The sequence below is a fragment of the Camelina sativa genome, chromosome 12, assembly GCF_030686135.1.
Source record: "Camelina sativa cultivar CO46 ecotype springtype chromosome 12, ASM3068613v1".
NCBI lineage: Eukaryota > Viridiplantae > Streptophyta > Magnoliopsida > Brassicales > Brassicaceae > Camelina > Camelina sativa.
Genome location: NC_141891.1, coordinates 10,508,533 through 10,535,592, shown reverse-complemented (window position 1 = coordinate 10,535,592; position 27,060 = coordinate 10,508,533). Strand labels below are relative to the sequence as shown.

The 27,060-nt window shown below is 34.0% G+C and overlaps 2 protein-coding genes and 3 pseudogenes across 3 annotated transcripts; 4 read left to right on the top strand and 1 right to left on the bottom strand.

Annotated features, from left to right (window-relative positions):
- Positions 1 to 1,835: 1,835 nt before the first annotated feature.
- LOC147930372 (uncharacterized) lies at positions 1,836 to 4,220 on the bottom strand. Its single transcript, XM_087476832.1, has 4 exons — positions 3,647 to 4,220; positions 2,857 to 3,558; positions 2,641 to 2,768; positions 1,836 to 2,567 (listed from the first exon to the last, which is right to left on the bottom strand). Exons 1-4 carry the CDS (start codon positions 4,218 to 4,220, stop codon positions 1,836 to 1,838), a joined length of 2,136 nt encoding a protein of 711 aa, XP_087332958.1.
- A 2,672-nt stretch (positions 4,221 to 6,892) lies between these two features.
- On the top strand, positions 6,893 to 7,342 carry LOC147930371 (uncharacterized; annotated as a pseudogene).
- Positions 7,343 to 8,533: 1,191 nt separating this feature from the next.
- On the top strand, positions 8,534 to 11,055 carry LOC109127927 (putative F-box/kelch-repeat protein At4g22430 pseudogene; annotated as a pseudogene).
- Positions 11,056 to 13,607: 2,552 nt separating this feature from the next.
- Positions 13,608 to 15,100, top strand: LOC104731271 (putative F-box/kelch-repeat protein At4g22430 pseudogene; annotated as a pseudogene).
- Positions 15,101 to 17,068: 1,968 nt separating this feature from the next.
- On the top strand, positions 17,069 to 19,241 carry LOC109131114 (transcription factor bHLH140). 2 transcript variants are annotated; one of them, XM_087478990.1, is made up of 6 exons: positions 17,069 to 17,330; positions 17,447 to 17,545; positions 17,621 to 17,709; positions 17,847 to 17,925; positions 18,244 to 18,801; positions 18,916 to 19,241. In XM_087478990.1, exons 5-6 carry the CDS (start codon positions 18,326 to 18,328, stop codon positions 19,163 to 19,165), a joined length of 726 nt encoding a protein of 241 aa, XP_087335116.1. In that variant the 5' UTR covers positions 17,069 to 17,330; positions 17,447 to 17,545; positions 17,621 to 17,709; positions 17,847 to 17,925; positions 18,244 to 18,325; the 3' UTR covers positions 19,166 to 19,241. The 2 variants fall into 2 exon arrangements, with proteins under 2 accessions (XP_087335116.1, XP_087335117.1); XM_087478991.1 differs by having other exon boundaries at positions 17,072 to 17,330; positions 17,447 to 17,499.
- Positions 19,242 to 27,060: the final 7,819 nt, after the last annotated feature.

Genomic DNA, 27,060 nt, shown 5'->3' with positions numbered 1-27,060 from the left:
CTTTCGGGTTAAAGAATGCGGGAGCAACTTACCAGAGACTGGTAAATCGAATGTTCGAGCACCAGCTCGGAAAAACTATGGAAGTCTACATCGACGACATGTTGGTGAAGTCAATGGAAGCTAGCTCGCATCTCACAGATCTGAAAACTTGCTTCGACATCCTAAATCAGTTCGGGATGAAGCTTAACCCCACAAAATGCACTTTTGCAGTCCCATCAGGGGAGTTTCTGGGGTACATCGTCACAGAAAGAGGAATTGAAGCGAACCTGAGGCAGATTAATGCTTTCTTGTCCATGAGTTCTCCTAGGACTTTACGCGAAGTGCAACGCCTAAATGGGCGGATCGCCGCCCTCAACCGCTTCATCTCTCGATCTACGGACAAATGCCTCCCGTTCTACCAATTGTTGAGAAAGGGGGGGGGGGGGAAGAACTTCTTATGGGATGCGAAGTGCGAAGAGACATTCTCTCCGCTCAAAGCTTATCTATCTGAACCGCCGGTCTTGGCTAAGCCTGAGTTCGGAGAGCCACTCTTCCTTTATGTAGCTGTCTCGGACAGTGCAGTCAGTGGAATCTTGGTTCGGGAGGAAAGGGGGGAGCAGCGACCAATTTTTTATGTCAGTAAGTTATTTACTGGGGCAGAGTCCAAGTACTCCGAACAACACCCCGTCGGGCCACTAATGAGACACTTTTTTCCCTGGTTTACGGAGTTAATGCTGTAGTCCCCGCCGATATAGAAGTGCTCAGAGTCCGTACCTCGCTAAACCCACTCCGAGCTGAGGATAATGAGGAATTCTTACAGGATAATCTCGATACAATCAATGAGCGTCGGGACCAGGCCTTGGTTCGGATCCAGAATTACCAGAACACAGTAGCTCGATACTATAACGCCAAAATCCGAGGCAGGCCCTTGGCAATTGGCGACCTAGTCCTCCGAAAAGTCTACGAGAACACCGAGGAACTCAATGCAGGGAAGCTGGGAATTAACTGGGAAGGACCGTACAAAATTACTCGCGAAGTCCGAAATGGAGTCTATCAGCTCGAGGATTCAGAGGGAAAACCAGTCCCGAGGTCCTGGAATTCTTTACACCTTAAACTCTTTTACAGTTAATCTTTTTGTATCGAACTATGTTTAGCTTGATCCTGATAAGGGTACGTAGGCAGCCCACTTCGGGTCCAGCTATCCATATTAATAAAATTTAAAGTTTTCTTTAACTTTTTATTAATAATGGTTCAAAAAAAAAAAAAAAAAAGCCGAAGTCCGTCTTCGCATATATCATTTGAAGCCGAGGTTCAACTTCGCAAGTCTAAACCGAAGTTCTCACTATGTATTCAGCTTTACTTTAAATCGAAGCTTAGTTTTGCGAAACTCTAAGCAAAACCGAAGTTCTCACTTCGTACTTAGCTTTACTTATTAAAGTCGAAGCTTAGTTTCACAAAATTCTAATCTAAACCAAGGTACTCACTTTGTACTCAGCTTTACTTACTAAAGTTGAGGTGTCATTTTTGCGAACTCTTAAACCAAAGTTCCCACTTCGTGTTCATTTCTGCTCGTATCATCTTTTCAAACAAAAGATTGTGGAAATTAAGTGCGCATTTAGAATGGCAAAATTTTTTTCATATGGAGCGGTCACCACGACCAAAACACTCCAAAGCAAGTCTGAAAATAAATACTACAAACAGAGGGGCAACCCGTGCCAAAACAACCCCAAAAATAAAAACTATTGATTAGGGAGAGCGGGTTCCGACGCCGCTTCGGAGAGGGCCAAGCCCATCTCTGCAAGCTCCCCTTCCGACCTGGTGTTTGCCAGATAATCGTCCATCCCCTGATTCGAGATTTACCCGAGGTTAGTGCCAGACTCGTCGATTGTGACGCTTAGCGGGTGTTCGCTGCACAAGAGAATGGGCGTATCTGCCAAAAGGTCTGAGAATGCAGTGAGGTCGAAATCACGGGGAGTTACCTTCGAAACCTTTCCATCGCCTTCCTCCTTGTCAGCTTTCAGGAGTTCGAGCTCAGTTTCCATGTCTTGGATCTCTCCCCTGGAGATCTCCTCGACCAGCATCCGGTTAGCCCTGATCTCGGCGGCCCGGATCTGGAGCGGAGCTAGTTTCTCCCTCTCTTTGAAAGTGACCTTCACCTCCTCGACCAAAGGGCGGAGAGTTCGCCTCATTGCCTGCCTCTCCTCCCTCCGCACCCTCTCAATCTCGCAGCTGTTGCCAGCTTCGAGTAGTTGATTGCGGAGCTCGATCTCGTGCAACCTGTTCTTGGCTGCCTTCGCGTCCCCCGTCGCCTCGAAGTAAAGGTCCCCCACCTTCTTCAGTTTGCCTCGGAGGTCCTCGTTAGCAACCCCGAGGTCGAGCACCTCTATTTCAGACTTCTTCATTCGAGCTCGGATTTGTTCGGCTTTTGCTACGGTGCTAGCATTTTCAGCCTCCGGCCTGGCGTATTCTTTTACCTGAGCTTCCAGGTCAGCGATCCTCTCTTGAAGAAGATTCACCTCGGAAGATGAAGGGGAGGCGAACAGTTGATCCTCATAGGACGCCACCGAGGAGTTAAACTCGATCATTAGCTGGAAAGGTCAGCTCGTTAGAAACGGTTAAATTGATAGTAAGAAACTAAAATAAAAACCAAAGGAGATTTACCTCGCCGATTTTGTCCGCAAAACGGAAGAAGTTCGCACGGTTGACCTCGGTCATGTCAGCGAACGCCGGAATCCGAACTCCGGGCCGAATGTAGCTCCTCATTAGATCAGCAGGGGACGCAGGGGGGGCTGAAGGATTTTTTTTGAGCAAATCGTTTCAGTCATCGACTGTCAAACAGTGAAGGTATAAAATTAAGAGCATCTTGGAAAATTTTACCTCGGGTGGAAGGACGTTGTTCCTTCGGAGGGTTTCTTCCAGAGGAGTCCCCGGACTCTTTAGGCGGTGGGGCCTCTTTAGATCTCCTCTCCGAGGAGAGACCCCTATCTCTCGAGCTAGATTTACTCCGCTCATCCCCTAATGAGCCAGTCCGAGCTCGGCCCTTTTCACGATTAGAGGAGGAAGTCTCGGGCTCCTTCCTCTTTTTCGATGAATCAGTTTGCTGAGAGGAGACCTCAGCAGAGGTTTTCTTCGCCACTGAGGGGGAAGCCGCGACCTCCCGTGGCTCGTCGCTAGAGTCAGCGATGACAATCACGGGAGGGACCAACGGGCAAGCAGGAGCCCTGGTAGATTCTGTACCGAGCTTGGAAGAGCCAGTTGGAGGTGCAGAAGTCCCGCCCACCTTGGGAACGGAGGAGCCAGAGGAATTCTTGATAGGGATGCGAGCTTTGCCTTCGGCAAGGGCCACGGCCATCTGCTTTTTCGCCTCTTTTTCGGCAATCCGGCACGCCCTTTCTTCCCTGTAGTTCGTTTCCGAAACGCTCACAGGGTCGGAGCAAACGAGAGAGCGTCTTCCGAGCCTTGCTGTGGACGCCCTGATCCTTTCGCAGGAGAAAGAATCCCAAGCGATCTGACCTTGGCTGCAGAATCTAGAGAAGAACTCCGCGAATGTGGGGCAAAGCAGTCTGTGCTCGAAGTGATCTAAAAAAAAAAAGAAAACAAAAATTAAAAGTGAGGCGGAAAAACAAAACTACATTCAACCCGGACCTAATAAGGAACATCCGTCTACCAATTTTTGAGGTCCACTTCGATACGTATGAGCTCGTGCGGTGGCCGAAAGTGAGCTCGTTGACCGGGAAGAAAAAGTAAGACTTCCGCCATTTCTCGTCCTTCTCGGGCAGTTCGTCAAACACCTTCAGTCCGGAAAGCGGGCTCACGTAGAGTGTGCCCTTGGTACGACCTGTCTTCACTGTGTACACCTGGAGGAAGTCCGCCAGTGACAGCTGGTAGTCGAACTCCTCCCCCAGAGTTTGAAGGCTTATAACAGTCCGAACAAAGTTCGGACACATTTGGGGGAGAGCAAAGCCCAGTTCGAACATCTTCTTCACGATGAGTTCGGGAAGGGGAAACGACAAACCACACGCGGAGAAGAATATCTCGAACGCGCAGCAGTACCCCGGAGGAGGGTTCTCCGGGGACTTGATAGCCTCCGGGAATCTGATTTTGACCTCCGGCGGAATCCCGGTGGACCCCCTAACCTCAGCTAGGTTCTCCGCTGAGAGGTTTGACGGCTGATGGGGGCCATAAACGCCCGGAATCAAGGGTTTCGCAGCTTTACCCGACGAGAATTTCGGAGGAGACATACTTTTCGGGTAATATTTGCAGGAAGAGGAGGAAGGTTGAAGAACTTTCCGGCAAAAGCAAAGAAACTAATCGAAGAAGAGAGAAATCGCAAAGCAAAACAAAAAGAAAACTGAGAATTAAAAGTGGAAGGGAGAAGTCGGGTGAGTTTACCTTTATACACGGAACCAGGGAGCATGATTGCCTGGGAAAGTGAAAGGTCTCGCACCGTTTTCTCTCTCTCTTATAGCTAACACGCCACCTAGTGGGCCTCGAGGCTTGTTCGGGAAGACAAATCTCATCATCACCACGATCAAATCATGGAGATACGGGGAATATTCAGTTTCCCGAAATTGATCGCTTGAAGGTCAAAAGTCCCCCGAACTGCTCAGCTCGGGAGACTTGGGGGGGCAACTGTTGTACCCACGATCTGTCATCTCGGGCAATAGGCAAAGGGCCTAGGTCGGGCGCGTCTAATGGGCCAAGAATATGTTACTGGTCGGCCCATCGGGCCCGGAGAAAGGAAGAGAGTGCGGAGACGCTTCGTGTTGGTCAGCTCGTAGCTCGAGCTTGGTCAAAGATTCTTGCATTCAAGAGGATTAATTAGGGTGCGCAAATCGTGTCCTATTAATTGTGCATTAATTGGGTAATAAATTGGTCGGTATAAATATGTAAGGGGGGTGTCACTTGTAAGGGGTCGAACATTTTTATCTCTCAGGCAATACTATACAATTCAAATACTCAAACTCTCTCGATTCAGTTCGGAACTCTTAACGGTGGTAAGCTCCTCCACATTTAAATTACTTCGGAAGGAGAAAATTAATTTCAGTTCTCACAACTACTGCCCCAAACACATTTTGATAGAAGCTCACAGGTGTGCTGTGTGCATGTTGTTTATGGTTATCCAACATTGAACTTGTGTTTTACAAACACAAGCTCGCCCATTCTATAATGCAGAAAGATGAAGAAGATTAGATGCAAATAGGTTTTGAATTCAACTATTAGGCAAATGAGTTATTTATTTAATTGTATCGTTTCTTTCTTCTCATTTCTTGTAAATATATGATATTGAGATAATTAAAATTTAATTATTATAAACATATTTGGAAAAGCTTCATGAAAAAATACCAGTTAACCTATTTCATTGCATGAAAAATGAGTTATACAATTTGTTATATATAAAATTAACAAATTAGTCCAAAAGTAACACTAGCTAAATAAGTTCGTTTATAGTGGCAGCATGCTATCACGAGGAGCACCTCAGATACTTTTGGTTCGCGGGTAGATTCATCGCTCTAGCATTAAAGAATGATATACAAATAGTAGTGGATACGACCTCAGCTCTCCAGACTTCTCTGTTAAATCAAAGTGAAGACAAGTCCACATCCATGACTTTTATCAAACTCCTCGGGATCAATCTCTGAGAGTTTTTTATAAGACATGTAGGTCTAATAATCTGTTTAGCGCAAATTCTTCCAGTAAACTGCAGTCTCGTAACTCATTTATTTTAATAAATAATTAAGAACAAATGTTTAGTTATATTCAGTAAGTACCTAATTTTGGATTGGTAGCTAAGGGTATCAAAATGTTGTAATCATAACTGAGCAAAAAGACATACTATAAAATATGGTGGATTAAGTGAGATTTTTTAAGGTTTTCTTCACTCTTTGATGCTCTGCTTTGACAAAATTGAATCTGGATTAAGCTGTATATCTGAATTAATTGGAACCAAAAGTATTTGAAATCTAATCATCAATCAACTGGAACCAAGTCTGCACTTTCATCAATTTAAGTAACTTTTAACATTTGACTTTAAAACAAATTATTTCAGTCAATAATATATTTAAGAAAAGATATATGAATATGTTAGCAAAAATTTTAAAGTGAAATAGTAACTCCATGCATAACTACATATTTTTAATAGATATATGTTCAACAATTATAAGATGCATTCCTAATTATTTAGTATTGCCTAAAATATCTTTTACTATATAGTAAAGCATAATTTGTTTTAAATAAATATTTATCACCACATATTGGAAGACTTTAGTTATCTTATATATAAAAACATAATCAATCTATACTATCAAAGCAGAAGTACTCTCTAGAGTAAAAATGGACCATGACTTGGTTTTGGTAGGTTTTTCATTAAAAATGATTAGAGAATCACAAAATTTAATCTAATTAACCTATAGTTTTGATTTCTTTAAATGACAAAAATACCCTCGGTCGATCACAAAAATACCCTCGGTCGATCTGCAGGTCAATTGGTGGCAACTTGTCTTGTGGGAAGGTTGTTAAAGGGTGGGGACCAGGGTTCGAGGAACGCCTGGCGCACCAATAACCTACTGGTGGATGTGGATTTCCACAGTGATTGGTTAGGATCGATGCCCTGCAGGGCCAGCTTGGAGTCTGTTGGGCCGGCTAGCAGGATCCACAGACGGTCCATTGTGGCAGTTAGCGATGGGCTAGTGGGGTCCACGGACGGTCTATTGGGGCAGCTAGCGGTGGGCTAGTAGGTTCCGCGGGACGGGTTGTCACATGGAGTATTAGTTAAATAAGATGAAAACGGATTCGGTTAAGAACGGTCTTAATTTCTATCGTATTCGATTTTTGCGGTTTAAGTTTGGTTTATATTGGTCCAATTTGGTTAGTCACGATTTGCTGATTGTAAATTTCTCTTCACCGGATTGACTGATTGAGCTAAAGAGGCGAAGTAGACGAAGAAGAAGAGATCATCTGAACTCTGAAGAGACTTGTATCAATGGCGGAAGATTTAGTTCTCGACACGGCGATCAGAGATTGGGTTTTGATCCCTCTCTCCGTCGTGATGGTTCTCATTGGAATTATCCGTTACTTCGTCCCTAAGCTCATGCGATCTTCTCCGACGATGCGAAGATGGTCAAAGAAGGGTGAGTCATCTTCTTCTGTTCTCCTGATTTTTCAGATTGTTTTGTCAAAATTAGCTGAATTGGGTTCTTGATATGTTTGAGTTTTCCAGACAAGTTGTTATTAGGGCTAGGAGTCTTAAACCTAAATCGTTCCGAGCTCGGAGATTCTACTTCAGCAATGAGGTTTGTTTTCTGTGATTTTTGCCCTTTTGTGTTTCTCAGTTAATTGTTTGGGAAAGTTTGTAACTTTCTAGATTTCCTATTACGTGATTACCAAGTTATATTAGGTGACTAGAGTTTCATGAGCTATTAGTTTATTAGCTGTGTTATTAATGAAAACTTGTGTTCGTCCAATCTAGTTTAGTTCGTTGAGATAATGGAGCGTTTTACTTGTTCAAATCAAGGTTTCGTATGACAATTTGAAAACATTCCAATGCACTAAAGGTTTTGGCTTTTAGGATTGGGTGTAACCTTAAGGAAAAAGTCTTATCGTGTGAGCAATGATTCTGTGGAATTGTATAGATGTTAGATCGCTCTAGCATTCTGCAGGAAAATGGATTGCTACATGTTCCCAAGGACCAAGCTCACAATCCTCAAACCCAAATGTTTTCTGATCCTAACATGGCCATGGATATAATGAAGAATAATCTGTCAAATTTGATTATACCGCATGTAAATGAATTTGCAATTCATCTCTTGTCATGTTAACATCAGTAAAGTATGTCATGTTAACATGGCCATGGCTTTTATTTTTTGCTGGTAGCGTAGATTCTTCTGTGTTTGGTTCTTTACAGTTTTCGCCATATCTGTGATCACTACTAATACTACTTCTTTGGTAACAATATTTTCATATGAGTTGGGTTTGTCTGTAATTTATATGATTTGTAGAGGTTTGACTTACTTTTGGTTCAGCTTTTTGTTATGTCCGGTTCTCATGTGATCCTCTATACATTTTACACTTTGCATAAAAGAGGATCAAGACAAAAACCTTTATAGTTTAGTACAGTTGTGATATTTTGCCACTTCATATTTGCTTCTTTTTTTTTTGTTCATACAATTTGAGATGTCCTTCTTTTCATCTTTTCCTTAAAACATCATTTTTTTTTTCTCTTTTCTAATCCTTATCTTTTATATAAAAAAATATTTGTAATTTCTAATCATTTTTGTTTCTTTCAAATTGGTAAGATTTGAAAAGAAAATCACAAGTAAATTGATAAAGTGATAATTAAAAAATTTAATACCAAAGTATTTTGTAATATTATTAACTATTTTGTAATATTATTAACATTTCATTAAAGTTTGGCATTTAGATTTTTCGAAAAGTAGTGAAATATGTTATGGAAAGTAAATAAATATTTAGATCTATATTTTAAAAAGCCACATTGATAAATTTGTTATATATATGTATGTTTCCTTTATAACAAGAAGAACTTTGTATCTTTAGTTACACTCAAGAACCTGAACCCCTAAGATATTGACGAAAAAGAAAACAATTTCCTATGGAAGCACCAAACAACACCGCCGCACATGTTCCAGAGGAGATAGGGACAAAGATACTAGTAAAGTTACCATTGAGAAGCATCTCCAGATTCAAATCGGTGTGTAAAACATGGAAATCAGCAACAGAATCTGTATATTTCCGCTGTCTCTTTGTGTCTCTACACCAAAACACCTTTTCATGTTGGTCATTACTTTTCCAACGAAGAGAGCTCATAGACTTCCATGGATGCAAGACATGGGGTCTCCCAAAGTCGTTAGGTTCTTATATCCAGAATATGAAAATAAACGGTAAATATTAGGAGATCTTGGAGATTACGAGATCGAGTTAAATGGAAAGTTAATATTTGTGTAATATTCTTCTATTGTTAAATAAGTATATTTACCATTATTGAATATGTAAATAATTTGTTAGACAAGTTATATCTCTTATATAAATATAAGCATAAAGGTTAATGAATAAAATGAGAGAAACTATTCTACTACTAAGGTTTCCTCCAAATTTATCATGGTATCAGAGCTAAGATCCATTTTGATGTGGTTTATGATTGCGTTACGTTAGCTTCCACAAAAGAAAAAAAAAAAAAAAAATTGTGTTTCGTCTCTTTTTTTATTTTGACCTTCCTCCATCGCTTCTTCTTTTAACGTTGGAGTCTTTCTTTCTTTTTTTTGTTCTAATTGTGAGTTGGTGATGAGATTTATCCAATCTCCATCGACTATTTAAAAAAAAAAAAAAAAAAATCTGGAATTTTGTTTTCACACACACACGTGAGTGTGTTGTCTTGTGTGGCCATGATTTGGCTGCTGGTGGTGACTATGAATATTAGCCAAGACGTATGGTGGTGTTCGGCCTATTGGCCAAGTGAAAAAAAAAAAGAAAAAAAAAAAAAAAAAAAGAATGGTGTTTGTCTCTTGTATAAGAGATTTGGGCATAATAGCATGTGTTTGTGCTACTTTACCTATCGTCATGTGGTTTCTTTGTTTTACTTCGACAGAGCCACGACGATGACTTTGACTTCGACGGATATGATGCTGATCCGGCGATGATGAATTCAAATTCAACCATGACTACACAAGTTTCTTCATGAACAAGAAGTTCGAAGAACGATCCAAACTTGTGATTTTAAATCGATGGAGATTGATTCTATGGCTGAGTATAAATGCCACGAAGATGACTCTACAACCGAGTATAAATGCCGATGACCCTACGACCGGGTATAAACGTCGATGATGACCCGACGGCCGAGTATAAAGCCGTTGTGGGAGGGTATTAAGAGATCTCGGAGATTACGAGATCGAGTTAAATGGAAAGTTAATATTTGTGTAATATTCTTCTATTGTTAAATAAGTATATTTACCATTATTGAATATCTAAATAATTTGTTAAACAAGTTATATCTCTTATATAAATATAAGCATAAAGGTTAATGAATAAAATGAGAGAAACTATTCTACTACTAAGGTTTCCTCCAAATTTATCAGTAAATTCGAATATATAGCTTCTTCAAATGGATTGGTTTTGATGCATAGATTTTTTGGTACTTCAACGACCTATGTGGGTAATCCAGTGTTACAACAGTGGGTTGAAATCCCTACCCCTCCGAATTTATTTACTGTCCTGTGTGGTTTGGTGACGCTTGTTGACGAGGACAGTGTTGTTTTGAGCTTCAAAGTGGTTAGGACTGCTTCAATGAAAAGGAGTCAAAATGGATATGTTTTGAGTTATTTTGTTTATTTGTCTGAGACAGGTATTTGGATTTACAAACAACTTTACTGCCCTGTTTACTCCCCCAAATTAGCTCGTCCTATGAGTATGAATGGGACGTTTTATTTCTACCTAGTCCATTCTAATATTTCTGGGCAGAGAAAACTTATGGCTCACGATTTCTATGGTGAATCCAATAAATGTCAATTTATACCTCTCCCCGATCAGGATAACAATCATCGCAGATGGCACTTCAAAACAGCTTTGACTACATCCAGCGGGTTTGTCATGTATGTCAAAACATTTTCCCAAAGGGGAGACAATCTTTTGAAGGTTTGGAGACTGATCAATGACGATTCAGCTTGGCAACTTATGTGGGAGATCACACTCCCATTTATCCAGTTTGATAAATGCTATTATGCACAAGTGGCAATGCATCCGTTTGATAGTAATATTGTGTATTTCTGGAGTCAAGAACACCGTTATTTGATATCATGTAACTTGCAGACACAAAACTACAAAATCTTCGGAGATGATGAGTCACAACATCAAGATTGTTTCATCAACCAGTCTGCTTGTGAGAAGCATATGGATCAGATATACGAACCGATTTCGGGGGTTATAGATCCTGTCATCTTATATCAATTTGTGCTCCCACGGTGGATGGAATCAGTGCCTCGTCCTCCCCAAGTTGAGATAATAAATACAACTTCACTACTTTCTCACGTTCCTTCAAGGGACCTAGTTACGTACATCAATGCATAAAGATGAAGAATAGATGCAGATATGTCTGGATGCAATAATGTCTTTATGTTTCTTTCTTCTCATCTCTAGTTAATTGAATTGGACAAAAACTTATCTGACTTTAATTTGAAATACTTATGAGACAACATTTATCTATGATGTAAAAATAATTAAAATCTAGTTACCTCTGATATTCTATAACCACTACTCATGACGTACAAAAAGAATGAGTGTGGTATGCTGCTATTGATTGAACGTGGTGGTAGACAAGGAGCAATTTGATTACGTATCTCTTATATCTATAGTATAAATATGAGTTCTACAATTTTGTTATATATATAAGCTAAGTTTCCCAATACAATAAAACCTCTATAAATTAATAAACACTATAAATTAATAAATTTTGCTGATCCCAGATTAGACTAATGTGAAAAATAACAAAATTCGATAAAATAGTAAGATAATTGTTTTTTTTGAAATCTCTATGTAAAATACAGTATAGTTCCAATAATATCATAAATTAATAATTATATAAATTTATGTATGCTTCTGCTAAAACTAATATCTATAAAACAATTGTTATGTTGTAGTTTCAAATTATAACGATATAAAATAATCTATAACATGTCATAAAAATAGCTAAAATTATTTATAGTTCTCAATTGCTAGATATGCATCATTTACATTTTGACAGACTATTAAAATACGACAGTTGATATTATTTTGTCATATATATAACTTATAAGTGAACTTGTATAATATAAGTGAACTTGTATATAGTATTTATAATTTATTGTTAATAATATTCTCTAAATATTAAAAATACAATTCTAAAACTGATATATGGTGTTTTTATCAGTTTTTAGTCTTTGTTTTCTCTCTTATTTTACACTTTTTATTGAGTCAAAGTGTATTTTTGGAGTCTTTTAGTTATTTATCGAGTCTTTATAGGTTTTAGGACACTTTGGAGGAAATTGGAGGAAAATGAGTTATTCTGGATACAAACAAGCATATGAGATGAATGTTGGTTCACGTGAAAACCCGCCTACCAGAAGAACCCGCCTGGCTAAGCAAGAAAGTCTAACTCGGCAACTTTCACGTTAAAACCCGCCTATCAGAGGAACCCCCTGGCTAAGCAACAAAGTCAAACCCGGCAACTTTCAGGTTAAAACCCGCCTACCAGAGGAACCTGCCTGGCTGAGAAATGTCTTAACCAAGCCGTTACCTTTTTTTACCTTATTTGGAGAGCTCTATAAATACCTTTTATTGGCTGGGAGAAAAACCCTAAGTTTTATTCTAAGTATCATTCTACGCTTTCTTTCTTCAACCAGAGACTTTTTTGTAAGCCACTCTTTGGGATTCTAGAGATTGATCCTCATTGGCAATTTGGAGAAGATTTCTAAACCCTTTCTTATTATTTCTGAAATTTAATCATATTTTCTTCATCTGTGATTTTTGTTTTCTCTTTTGCTATGTGTGAGTAGTTCTCCAATTGGGTTGTAGGGTTCCAATTAGGAGATTCAATGAATTGATGTTTTAATTATTGTTTGGAGTTCTTAATCCTTAGGTTCTTTGATTCACACGATCTTAATGTTAAAATAGGACTGATCACCTTGTTTTAGACTCTAGGTTTTTCTACGCATCAAAAGTGTTCGATAGAATGCCTGAATGAGTGTGAATTGAGCAATGTATTTCTAGCCTGCGAAAGTTGATGTTAGGACGCATTGTGAACTTAATAAACTTGATTGTAATGCAAATTTGGCTAGGAGGTTGCAAATGAAAGTTTAGCAAACTAGTAGTCAAGTTTAGTTTCTAATGCCTTGAAAGAGGGTTAGTCTATTATTGTGTTCATGTTCTAGAACAGTTCTTAATTATTGAATTCCATATTTCATTTTCTCATTAGTCATTGATCTCTGAAATACCCTATGACCCAATGTTTTAATCTTATAAGTTAATCGTTTTATTTCTTGCATATTTATTTACAATTTCTAAAACCAAACAAACTACAAATTATTAATTATTAATTTACATTATTAAATAATAATTATTAATTTATCTATAAAGTAATATCACTATAAATTAATAAAATGTCATGATCCCATTATTAATTTATAGAGGTTTTACTTTTAATTAATACCAATAATGTATGCAGTTGTGATGCTTTGCCACTTCATATTTGCTTCTCTCTTTTCCTTTTTCATAAAAAATATTGGATTTCCTTCTTTCCATCTTTCCATTAAACATCATTTTTTGTTTCTCTTTCCATCTTTCCATTTTTCCACTTCATATTTGCTTCTCTCTTTTATATTAATTATTTTTAATTGCTAATTTTTTTTGTTTCTTTCAAATTGAAAAGATTTGACATCAAATCTACAGGATAAATTACTAATTTATACAACAATAAAATTAAAATAAATACTAGTGTATTTTGTAAAGTAACAATTAATTAATTCCAGTTTAGCTTTTAGTTTTCACAAAAAAAAAAAAATCTAAAAATAGTGAATAATATTATGTTTTAATAAACAGAAGATTTATGTTTCAAAATGCCACACTGACTCCATTATATATATGTTTCCCTTTGTACTAAGAAGAACATTGTATCTTAATTCGTTACACTCCAAAACCCGAACCGTAAGATATTGACGAAAATAAAGCAATATTTCCAATGGAAACACCAAAAAACACCGCCGCACATGTTTCAGAGGCAATAGTGACAGAGATAATAGCGAGATTACCATTAAGAAGCATCTCCAAATTCAAATCGGTGTGTAAAGCATGGAAATCGACAATTGAATCTGTGTATTTCCGCCGTCTCTTTGTGTCTCTGCACCAAAACACCTCTTTATGTTGGTCACTACAGCTCCTCCGAGAACGAGATGAACTCATATACTTCCATGGATGCGAGACATGGGGTCTTCCAAAGTCTCAAGGTTCTTATATTTCGAATATGGAAATAAACGGTAAATTCACATATATGGCTTCTTCCAATGGGTTGATTTTGATGCATAGATCTTCTAATGGTACTTCGGAAACATATGTGGGTAATCCAGTATTACAACAGTGGGTTGAGATCCCTTACCCTCCAGATACCTTTACGTACCTGTGTGGTCTGGTGACTCGTGTTGACGAGGACGGTGTTGTTTTGAGCTTCAAAGTGGTTAGGTCTGGTCCAATGACACCGACTCAAGGCGGAACTTATTCGAGTTTTTATGTGTATTCGTCGGACACAGGCGTTTGGATTCGCAAATCCCTTTTCTGCCCTCTTTACTTCCCCGACGTGTTTGATCCTATGAGTCTGAATGGGACGCTTTATTTACGCCAAAGAGATGCTTATAATCGTAAGCATGTACAACTTATGGTTCACGATTTCTATGGTAAATCCAAACAATGTCAGGTTATACCTCTCCCCGATCAGGATATGAATTACGACGAAACAGCCTTGACTACTTGAAGCGGTTTTGTCATGTATATCAAAAGATTAGCTCAAGGGGGAGACAATCTTTTGAAGGTTTGGAGGTTAAACAATGATTCAGCTTGGCAACTTCTGTGGGAACTCAGCCTCCCATTTATCGGCTGTTACGTACCCATGGCAATGCATCCGGTTGATAGCAATATTGCGTACTTGTGGAGTCAAGAAAACCGTTACTTGATATCATGTAACTTGCAGACACAAAACTACAAAATCTTCGGAGATGATGAGTCACAACATCAAGATTGTTTCATTAACCTTTCTGCTTGTGAGAAGCGCATGGATTGGATTTCCAAGTGTGGACTTGTTCCTGTCATCTTATACCAATTTGTGCTCCCACGGTGGATGGAATCGATGCCACGTCCTCCCCAAGTTGAGATGATAAATACAACTTCACTACTTTCTTACGTTCCTTCGACGTCCCTATAACTTCAATGCAGAAAGATGAAAAAGATTAGATGCAAATAGGTTTTGGTTTCAACTATTTATGCAAGTGGGTTATTTATTATTAATTTAATTTTATCGTTTCTTTCTTCTCATCGCTTCGCTTGTAAAATACATGAATATAATTAAAATTTAGTTGTTGTCCAAAAAAAATATATTAAAATTTAGTTATTATAAATATATTTGGAAAAGCTTCATGAAAAAATACCAACTACCTATTTCATTACCTATATATATATATACTAGTAGTCACTCCGTGCTACGTACGAATTAAGTTTACATTGTTTTTAAATATTTTTTTTGTAATTTTTTCTTGATCATCAACATAAATATTTTTTTTACCTTAAAAACACCATATCTTATTAAGCCGGTTCAAATAGGATAGCCTCGTGAGCTGAGCTGACAATTCCGGAACTTGCGGACTCACATAGGAAAAGAACGATCCTTGTGCTCGAGCCGTTTTTGCAAGACGGTCGATACAGACATTGTTCAATTTAGGTATACATTCAATAGAAAACATAGAAAATCAAGACTGTAAAGAATATAATTCCGAAGCATGGCCAGTCTTTTAACTCATCTATGACAGTTCAAATCCCTTGACAATCTGTCACAAAATGAACCACATCATATCCGAGAGAGAGAGCACTTTCCATGGCCCAGCATAAAGCCTCTAGTTCTGCATGAAGAGGTGATAACAAACAGGGCATTGCCCTTAGGCCCCAGATAGACAGCTCTAAGCCAGACAAAAGAAAGCCAATACCTGTAGCTGTGTCGTCTTTTTGTAATTTTGGAGATTTTTAGTTAAGACAATATTAATTAAATAAAAATATTATTTAAGATTTGAGATATGAGGGTTAGTAAAATGTCTATCTTTCTATTTATAAGAGAAATTGTAGTTAAGAACATATGGAAATTTATACTTTTTCCGGTTTTTTACTTGTCGTTTAAGGTTTTCTCACATAAATTAAGAAATAATTATTAAATTGTCTTTTTTACCCTTTATTAATATATTTTATAAATATTTCATTGGTCAAAAACTTTAAAACAGCAGGGAGAAAACTGGAATATTCACCAAATATTTTCACTAAAAACCTAAAATGACAACTAAATTAAAACAGATGGAGCATTTCATTGTTATAGGAGCCACATAAACTTTGTGAGAGTTATAGATATGCAATCATTACATATTAATATATTTTCATATATATGTAATATTTCTAAATACTATTATTAATCATTCATTGCATTACTATAAATATTAGGAAAGTTACAAAAATGAGAGTTAATTAGTACAATATATGGGATTGATGAGACATAATAGAAAAGTTAAAATGTGTCAGGTTTATAAAACTGTCTATTTTTAAAATATATATTCAAGAGTTATATAATATAAATATATATATTTGGGTTGTATAGGATAATGTCAAGTACTTATTGGCTGTTTTATTTCCACACTTTAATATATATAAATAATTCACATGATCTTGATATTACATTATTTTATTTCATTTTCAATCCATTTAAATTAAACTAAAGTATATTTTAGTTTAATTTTTATATATATATATATCCTTAAACTATTTAATCATCAAATTATTTGTTAAGCAAAAATTTTATTATGTAAATTCAATTGAATAAATTTGTTACACTAAAAATTAAAAGAAACAAAATGACACTTGTGAAAGAAGAGAGCATCAAATGACAATGTTTTGGAAAGCATTTTACTTTATTATTAGATGATATAATAATAAACCTGACAGTTGTAAGGTTTCTTTCAACTCTTGCTCTAAGAATCTGACGCCCAACATCATTATATATTAAAATTCTTTTAAAATCAAGAATAAATTACTAGAATGTTATCCAAAAGTTGGTTTATTACTCATATCTATAAATCTTTTAAAAATTACTAGAATGTTTAGTACACTGAATGTAATTACAATTTACCCCTTGGGTTTTGTTTTTCGAATTTGAGTAGAAAATTAAAAAAAAAAATACATATCAGCAAATTAAAATACACATCATTTTTTTTTTTCCATATCACTAACCAGTTTTTTTTCAAAATCTATAATTAAATTTTTCTTGTTTATTGTTTATATTAAAAAGGGAAATCAAACAGTTACTACTGTTCATAACCCAAAAAAATAAACCCTGAAACCCTAGTTTCGGCTCATTGTATTCTAGAGAGACTCTTCATTACCACTTTTTTCACTTCTTCTTCTTCTTCCTCAAAGCGCACAGAATCTTCGATCTAAGTTCTTAAAGTTGAAATCATGGTTGCGGCCGTTGATATAGATGTCCGGGCGGGTCAGTTAGGGATTAATTGGTCTGAGATTAATCTCGATTCAATCCAACTTCCTCCTGGAGACGATTTTGGGATCGCGAGGTGAGATTTTTTTCTCAATAGATCGCTGCGTCTTGGTTTATTGTAGAATATACGAACAACGGAACTGAATTTTTTGTTTTTTTGTTTTTTCTTTGGAATCTTTGGTGGATTGATAGTGATGATGAAGCAGTATACCACGAGGATCAGTCAGCATTTGATACTGGATTCGGTAACATAATCGTAGTAGATCACCTCCCTGTTGTTCTCAGAGAGAAGTATGAGAAAATTGGAGGTGTTGTCAAGTTATTTTACTAACTACGAGTAGCTTAGGTGTCTCTATCTCTGTGTAGGCCTCTTATGTTTCAATAGGTTGCTATTGTTCGAACAAATTCGTAAAGACGCAGAAGAGACCTACAAGCTTAACCCTTCAGATGCCGATGTTAGTTTTCTCTCTTACGCTTCATGATTTCAGATTTCAGATTTAGTTTTGTTCTTGTCCGATTCATGTAATCAAAATCAAAATCAAGGGTTTTGATCTCTGCTTTGTGATTCAATGTTTGTGGGTTTCTTTCGCAGAACTTAACGAGATGGGGAGGAGCTTTACTGGAGTTAGCTCAGTTTCACAGTATCTCAGATGCAAAGCAAATGCTTCAAGGTGCTTTTCTTTTTTGAGTTCCCTTAGGTTGCTTTCGACTCATATGTATGCTAATATGATTCAATATAGTCACTTAAACAAATCTGCTTAGGAATCTTGAGCTTGTAATCATGTTTCAAGAGCTTGTAATCATGTTCTTTAGTCCTTACTTCAATGTGTCGAATGGCGGATGTTTTAGGATTCTTTACACTTTCTAAAGATAGGTTTCGGCTAATTATGATTATAAGTGTTGTTCTGAAACTTGGAATTCCTGTCTGATCATCTACGGATTGCTTACCATTAGATTTTTGATTATTGTTTATGTGTGTGTGTGTGTAGATGCCATAACAAAGTTTGAAGAGGCTTTGTCGATTGAGCCAAAGAAAGATGAAGCGGTTTGGTGTATGGGAAGCTTGGTCCAATGGATACTCTTCCTTCTGGCTGTTTTGGCGAGAAGAAACCACACACTAAAAGCCAACCTGGTATAATGAAGTTCTTTAAGAAAGTCAATGCTCTTCCTGGTTCATCATCTTCTAATGAAGCTACTAATGCAATGCGCAAAGCTAACGACGAGACAGAAAATTTCCGACTTGGTTATGCTGATATTGTACATACACTGGCATTTCCATCAATTTCGACTGCTGATTTTCAGTTTGATCTTGAAAAGGCTTCTGATATCATTGTCGAGAAAGCAGAGGAGTTCTTGCCCAAAGTTGGGACTGCACGTCTTGTCTTGGTGGACTTGAGCCACGGGTCAAAGATTCTGTCTCTTGTCAAAGCTAAGGCTTCTCAGAAGAACATTGACTCAGAGAGATTCTTCACATTTGTCGGGGACAAAACTAAGCTTCGTTCTGAAGGTGGTCTACACTGCAATGTTATAGCTAATGCTACTAATTGGTAAGCACTAAGCCACTAAGCATCCATTAGTTTCTTGTTCTTCAGTAAAATACACCAACTTATTGAGTAAGGATACATCTTCCATTAGTAGCTAATTTTGTGAGCTATGTGCAGGCGGCTTAAACATGGAGGTGGGGGTGTGAATGCAGCAATATTCAAAGCTGCTGGTCCCGATCTCGAGACTGCGACAAGAGTACTAGCAAACACTCTTCTTCCTGGAATAGCTGTGGTAGTTCCTCTTCCTTCTACTTGCCCTTTACACAATGCAGAAGGTATTACGCATGTTATACATGTGCTAGGACCAAACATGAACCCAAACCGACCAGACAACCTTAACAACGACTACACCAAGGGCTGCATTTAGATTTCTTTTGGTAGGAATTGTAATGTAAAACATTGATTTGTCTATTTTCGAAATTAAGGCTGATTTATTTATTTCATATGGCTGAGTTATAAATTACGGTTGAACTTGGTACGGCTGACTTATGAATATTATTAGTACGTATTATTAATTTTTTTCTGGATCTTTTGTCAGATTTCTAATAAATTATCTAATTAAAATGTCTCTCAATATTACAAAAAATATTGTTCGGGAATTCCGAACAATCTCTAATTATGCCTTTGCTCAGATCCACACATAATAAATACATAAAGTCAAATTAATTAAAAATTTTGAATTCGAATTTTGATAAAAAGAAAAAAAAGTAATTCTCAAACAATTGAATGATATGGCTGAGTTATTGACATAAACGGCTGACTTATGAAATATTTGTAAATTAAAATTATTATAACTCAAAATTAAAATATAAAATGTAAAAATAAATATTACAATCATTATAAGCAATAAAAAATAATAATTATAGACAAAGTGTGATTTTTACACATTCTGATCAAAATATGTAAAACATTCAAAACATGACATTGAGGGGTTAGGGTTAGGGTTAGGGTTAGGGTTTGAGGTGTAGGGTTTCATATTTCTAACATTATGAGTTTTAATATAACAGTTTGGTTTTGTTTATATTTTGTTTAGCTTAAGGTGGTAATTTGGATATACTACTATGGTTAAAACTTTTGAAATTACTTTTTGGTTATTTCCGGTTATGTGTTGGTTAGATGAATATATATAACCGTAAATAACCAAAATATTATCCAAATTAGGTCGATTAACTTAATATAACCAATAGCAAGCTGAATATAACCGTAACTAACCGAAAAATAATGGAAAAATAGTTTCCGGTTCGTTTCGGTTTGGTCGGTTATTTAGTCATTCTAATTTGAGGGTTGGCTGAGTTATGATTACGTTATGGCTGAGTTATGCAACGGATATATTAATTTATTATATACCTTCTCGAGAATACAAAAAGCGTTGTTGGGAAGACGCAAACAATAATTATGTTTATTGTTAAGAACCACATGCGTAATAAATGAAATTTTAGCGATTTTTTTATTTTTAAAAGAAAATCAAAATTTGAATTTGAATTTGAATTTAATTTTTTTTAATAAAAGTATTTCTCAAACAATTGACTGATATGGCTGAGTTATCGACATAAACGGCTGACTTATGAAATATTTGTAAATTAGAATTATTATAACTCAAAAATTAAAATATATAAGAAAAAATGAATATTACAATCATTATAAGCAATAAAAAGTAATAATTATAGAAAAAATTGATTTTTACACAGTTTGATCAAAATGTGTATAACATTCAAAACATGACATTTAGGGGTTAGGGTTAGGGTTAGGGTTAGGGTTTGAGGTTTGGAGTTCATATTTCCAACATTTTGAGTTTTAATATAACAGTTTGGTTTTGGTTATATTATGTTTGGTTTAAGGTGGTAATATGGATATACTAATATGATAACCATTTGAAAATTTAAATTTTTTTGAAATTACTTTTTGGTTATTTCCGGTTATGGGTCGGTTAGATGAATATATAACCATAAATAATCCAAATGTTATCCAAATTAGGTTGATTAACTTAATATAACTGATAGCAAGCCGAATATAACCGTAACTAACCAAAAGTAATGGAAAAAATAGTTTTCGGTTCGGTTCGGTTTGGTCGGTTATTTAGTCATTTTAATTTGAGGGTTGGCTGAATTATGGTAAAGTTATGGCTGAGTTATCGTTTAGGGTCTTCTCAATAATATAAAAACGTATTATTCTTTCTTGGGTCTTTTGTTCTGTCAGATTCCTAATAAGTATTAAAACATCTCTCGATATTACAAAAATTGTTGTTAGGGAAGCGCGAAAAATCACTAATTCTGTGCCTACTCAAATCCACACGCATAATAAATTCATAAAGTGAGATTTTTATCACAAGATATTATTGCAAATAATATCTGGGTCTTTTGTTCTGTAAGATTCCTAATAATTATTAAAACGTTACTCGATGTCACAAAAAGTGTTGTTAGGGAAGCGCGAAAAATCACTAATTTTGTGCCTGCTCAAATCCACACGCATAATAAATTTATAAAGTGAGCTTTTTATCACAAGATATTATTGCAAATAATTAACTAATTATTATTCGAATTTAGAATTTTATTTTTCTAAAAGTATTTCTCCAACAATTGAATATTAAAATTAAATAACTCAAAATTTAAATTTAGAATGGAAATATATCTATTATTAGGTTAACAGATGGTTTCACGCCAAAATATCGCTTTACGGCTGAGTTATAATCATTGCGGGAAAACGAAAGGTCATGTGACGGCTGAGTTATAGTGAGTTATGGCTGAGTTATCACAAGAAACAATCTGAAAGTAAATGGATGATATATATGACTTTATGGTTGAGTTATAATATTTACGGAAAAACGAAAGGTCATGTGACGGCTGAGTTATAGTTAGTTATGGCTGAGTTATCACAAGAAAAATCTGAAAGTAAATAGATGATATAGGCTATGACTTGTAACATGTATTACTATTGACTTAAGTTGAGTTATGGACTTAACTCAAATTTTATTCAAAAATGTTACCAATCACTAACAAAACTAACTTTTTTAATTAATTATTTTATTTCTCCTAAATTATTATTTTTTATTATCATTTGAAATGAAAATAGACATAGACCTAAATTTTATTCAAAAATGTTACCAATCACTAACAAAACTAATTTTTTTGAAGTTGAGTTTGAATAATCATGTGTTATGGTTGATGTACAAGTTTGAGGTATATCCTTTGTAAAATTGTTAACTCAAAAGATTATTCAACATCATGAAAATTTTCATGAATTAAAGATGTGGTAAGTTGAGTTATCTATTTTTTTTAATTAAAAAAACGAAAATTCAGTTATATAATACAAAAAATTATTTTTTTCGTTTTTATTTAATTCATATATCAAGAAAAGTATTTTTTTACTGTTTTTCTTTTATTTAACAACTTTTTTAATTTGTTATTTTATTTCTCCTAAATTATTATTTTTTATTATTATATGAAATGAAAATAGACATAGACCTAAATTTTATTCAAAAATGTTACCAATCACTAACAAAACTAATTTTTTTGAAGTTGAGTTTGAATAATCATGTGTTATGGTTGATGTACAAGTTTGAGGTATATCTTTTGTAAAATTGTTAACTCAAAAGATTATTCAACATCATGGAAATTTTCATGAGTTAAAGATGTGGTAAGTTGAGTTATCTATTTTTTTTTAATTAAAAAAACGAAAATTCAGTTATATAATACAAAAAATTTATTTTTTTTTCGTTTTTATTTAATTCATATATCAAGAAAAATAATTTTTACTGTTTTTCTTTTATTTAATAACTTTTTTAATTACAAGATATTATTTCAAATAATTAAATAATTATTATTCGAATTTAGAATTTTATTTTTCTAAAAGTATTTCTCCAACAATTGAATATTAAAATTATTATAACTCAAAATTTAAATTTAGAATGGAAATATGTCTATTATTAGGTAAACTGATGGTTTCCCGCCAAAATATCGCTTTATGGCTGAGTTATAATCATTACGGGAAAACGAAAGGTCATGTGACGGCTGAGTTATAGTGAGTTATGGCTGAGTTATCACAAGAAACAATCTGAAAGTAAACGGATGATATATATGACTTTACGGCTGAGTTATAATATTTACGGGAAAACGAAAGGTCATATGACAACTGAATTATTGTGAGTTATGGCTGAGTTATCACAAGAAAAATCTGAAATTAAATAGATGATATAGGCTATGACTGGTAACATGTGTTACTATTGACTTAAGTTGAGTTATGGACTTAACTCAAATTTTATTCAAAAATGTTACCAATCACTAACAAAACTAACTTTTTTAATTAGTTATTTTATTTCTCCTAGATTATTATTTTTTATTATCATTTAAAATGAAAATAGACATATTCAACATCATGGAAATTTTCATGAGTTAAAGATGTGGTAAGTTGAGTTATCTATTTTTTTAATTAAAAAAAAAGAAAATTCAGTTATATAATAAAAAAAATTATTTTTCGTTTTTTATTTAATTCATATATCAAGAAAAATAATGTTTACTGTTTTTCTTTTATTTAATAACTTTTGTAATTAGTTATTTTATTTCTCCTAAATTATTATTTTTTTTTATTATCATTTGAAATGAAAATAGACATATTCAACATCATGGAAATTTTCATGAGTTAAAGATGTGGTAAGTTGAGTTATCTATTTTTTTAATTAAAAAAAAAGAAAATTCAGTTATATAATAAAAAAAATTAATTTTCGTTTTTTATTTAATTCATATATCAAGAAAAATAATGTTTACTGTTTTTCTTTTATTTAATAACTTTTGTAATTAGTTATTTTATTTCTCCTAAATTATTATTTTTTTATTATCATTTGAAATGAAAATAGACATAGACCTAAATTTTTTTCAAAAATGTTACTAATCACTAACAAAACTAATTTTTTTGAAGTTGAGTTTGAATAATCATGTATTATGATTGATGTACAAGTTTGAGATATATCCTTTTTAAAATTGTTAACTCAAAAGATTATTCAACATCATGGAAATTTTCATGAGTTAAAGATGTGGTAAGTTGAGTTATCTATTTTCTTTAATTAAAAAAAACGAAATTCAGTTATATAATATAAATAAAATTATTTTTTTCGTTTTTATTTAATTCATATATCAAGAAAAATAATTTTTACTGTTTTTCTTTTATTTAATAACTTTTTTAATTAGTTATTTTGTTTCTCCTAAATTATTATTTTTTATTATTATTTGAAATGAAAATAGACATAGACCTAACTTTTATTCAAAAATGTTACCAACCACTAACAAAACTAATTTTTTTGAAGTTGAGTTTGAATAATCATGTGTTATGGTTGATGTACAAGTTTGAGGTATATCCTTTGTAAAATTGGTAACTCAAAAGATTATTCAACATCATGGAAATTTTCATGAGTTAAAGATGTGGTAAGTTGAGTTATCTATTTTTTTTAATTAAAAAAACGAAAATTCATTTATATAATACAAAAAAAAAATCGTTTTTATTTAATTCATATATCACGAAAAATAATTTTTCTGTTTTTCTTTTATTTAATAATTTTTTAATTAGTTATTTTATTTCTACTAAATTATTATTTTTTATTATCATTTGAAATGAAAATAAACATAGACCTAAATTTTATTCAAAAATGTTACCAATCACTAACAAAACTACTTTTTTTGAAGTTGAGTTTGAATAATCATGTGTTATGGTTGATGTACAAGTTTGAGGTATATCTTTTGTAAAATTGTTAACTCAAGAGATTATTCAACATCATGGAAATTTTCATGAGTTAAAGATGTGGTAAGTTGAGTTATTTATTTTATTTATTTAAAAAAACGAAAATTCAGTTATATAATACAAAAAATTATTTTTTTTCGTTTTTATTTAATTCATATATCAAGAAATATAATTTTTACTGTTTTTCTTTTATTTAATAACTTTTTTAATTAGTTATTTTATTTCTCCTAAATTATTATTTTTTATTATCATTTGAAATGAAAATAGACATAGACCTAAATATGATAAGATTTTAAATATTATGGCATGCATGTAGTTAATTTTTTAATTTGCAATGTAACAAAGAAGTTTAGTTAACAATGTAACTCAGCCACAACACGAAAAACATTACAGTAATTAAAAAGCAAAAAAAATTGCTGCCAAACTCAGCCGCTCCATGAACTGAAAATATGTAACTCAGCCGTATCGTTTGATAAGTCAGCCGTAACTGAAAAACATTCTAGTAATTAATCTTTTGCCAATAAGTCAGCCGTCAAACGGCTGACTTATCGATAAGTCAGCCTATGACGGCTGAGTTATAGTTTTTTTACCATAACTCAGCCGTAACTACATCTCATAAGTCAGCCATTTTTCATAACTCAGCCAGTCGGAAAATGGCAACTCAGCCGTGTCGTTGTGATAACTCAGTCAAAATTTTGACAACTCAACCGTGTCGTAGCGATAACTCAGCCGAAATCTTGACAACTCAACCATCAGGTGAAAACTCAGCCATCACTACAGCTGAGTTATGCGCATAAATCAGCCAAATTTAATAAGTCAGCCATAACGCTTGGCTGACTTATGCGCATAACTCAGCCAAATTTAATAAGTCAGCCATAACGCTTGGCTGACTTATGGGCGTAACTCAGCCAGATTTTCATAAGTCAGCCGTCCGCTCTTACTCAAATGTTTTTTTGAGTAACTCAGCCGCAACATACCTATAATTCAGCCGCAACATACTCTGTATCGCGTTACGGCTGAGTTATGGTACATGTCAGCGATTTCTGACGTGGCGTCTGACGTGGCAATGGCATTTTTGTAATAACGTTTTTTCCGGTAACATAAAACAGGGGCACGCTGGGTATTTTGAAAATACCCGAAACATTCTAGTAATAAAAAAGTTTTTTGTAGATTCTGGTAATATTACCTAAAATGAGTAACATTTGAGTAATTCACCCTAAAATCAAATACACATGAAATTATTTATTTTCTTTTATAAATATTTCAAAAAGATTGTATAAATCATCAAAAGATGAACAATAGTAAAAATAATTTACATTTTTGGAAAAGATATTCAAGACTTAGTAAGATAATATTTCTTCTAAAGTTAGGAACTTCCCGAAAATGGATAATCAGAACAACGATACTATTGTTACCGGTGTTTTGTTGTTCGTTGGAGATTGAATCGAGGATATAATAGAAAGTAAATGTTTTAGTTTTCACAATAGTATGAAAGAGGATGTGTTTGTATGGTAATAGGTTGTTTTTAGAAAACTAAACTTTATAGAATGTTTGAGCCTTTAAGAAGGAGAAAGGATTGAAATCAAATATTAATTATCATAAATCCGTAAGTGTTTCAAAATAATAAGTTAAAAATGAGAAGTAATATAAACAAAAATGAAAATTAAGGAAAATAGTGGGTATAAGACAATGCATAAAATGATGGTATTATTTCAAATCAAAACATAACTGATAATATTCATAATTTATTCTGAAATTTCTAATATGAAAACTTATAAATTTTATGTAATTCAAAAATACCATGGCGTTTGAAATAATAAGTGTGAATCGAACAAAATAATTATAGAATTAGATCAAAACCATCTCACAATCTTACGTCATTTTCCTGAAAGTAAGCTCAAAATTTTAATTTTATATAAACAATTTTTAAAAAATTGAAACTAATTTACTTAAATAATACATACCCACCATCTTACTTAAATTTAATTTCGTTTGTGCTTGTGAAAATTATATAAGATTCAAACACAGAAATTAAATCCAAGAATTCAAACCTATAAATTTAATTTAATGTTGGTATAGTTCCGAGATGAAACCAACCACAGACTGATATAAGGTGGCTTTAGATTTTTGGAGGCTGCATATATTTCTGATTAAAGAAGGGAGGAAGAAAAAGTAGATGGATTTTTTTTTTTAGTTTTATAGGCCTGTAATTAATTAAGTATAATTTAGTTAGGTCCAAACAAAAAAATACAAGTGTCAGAAATATATGAAACCAAGCGTCATCTCCTTAGTAAAAGTTGAGAAAAACTTTCTCATATTATATAAGATATATAATATATATATATATATACATAAATTTGTATTACCTCTACCTAAAAAAAGATCAATTTGATTACGTATCTCTTATATGCATGAAAATCAAATACTGTCTTTCTTCTGGCATAAAAAGGTAAAGCATTAATGACTAATGAGTATATACAATTTTGTTATAAAAATAATAAAATTTCCCAAAAGTAACATGAAAGACTTAAAAAA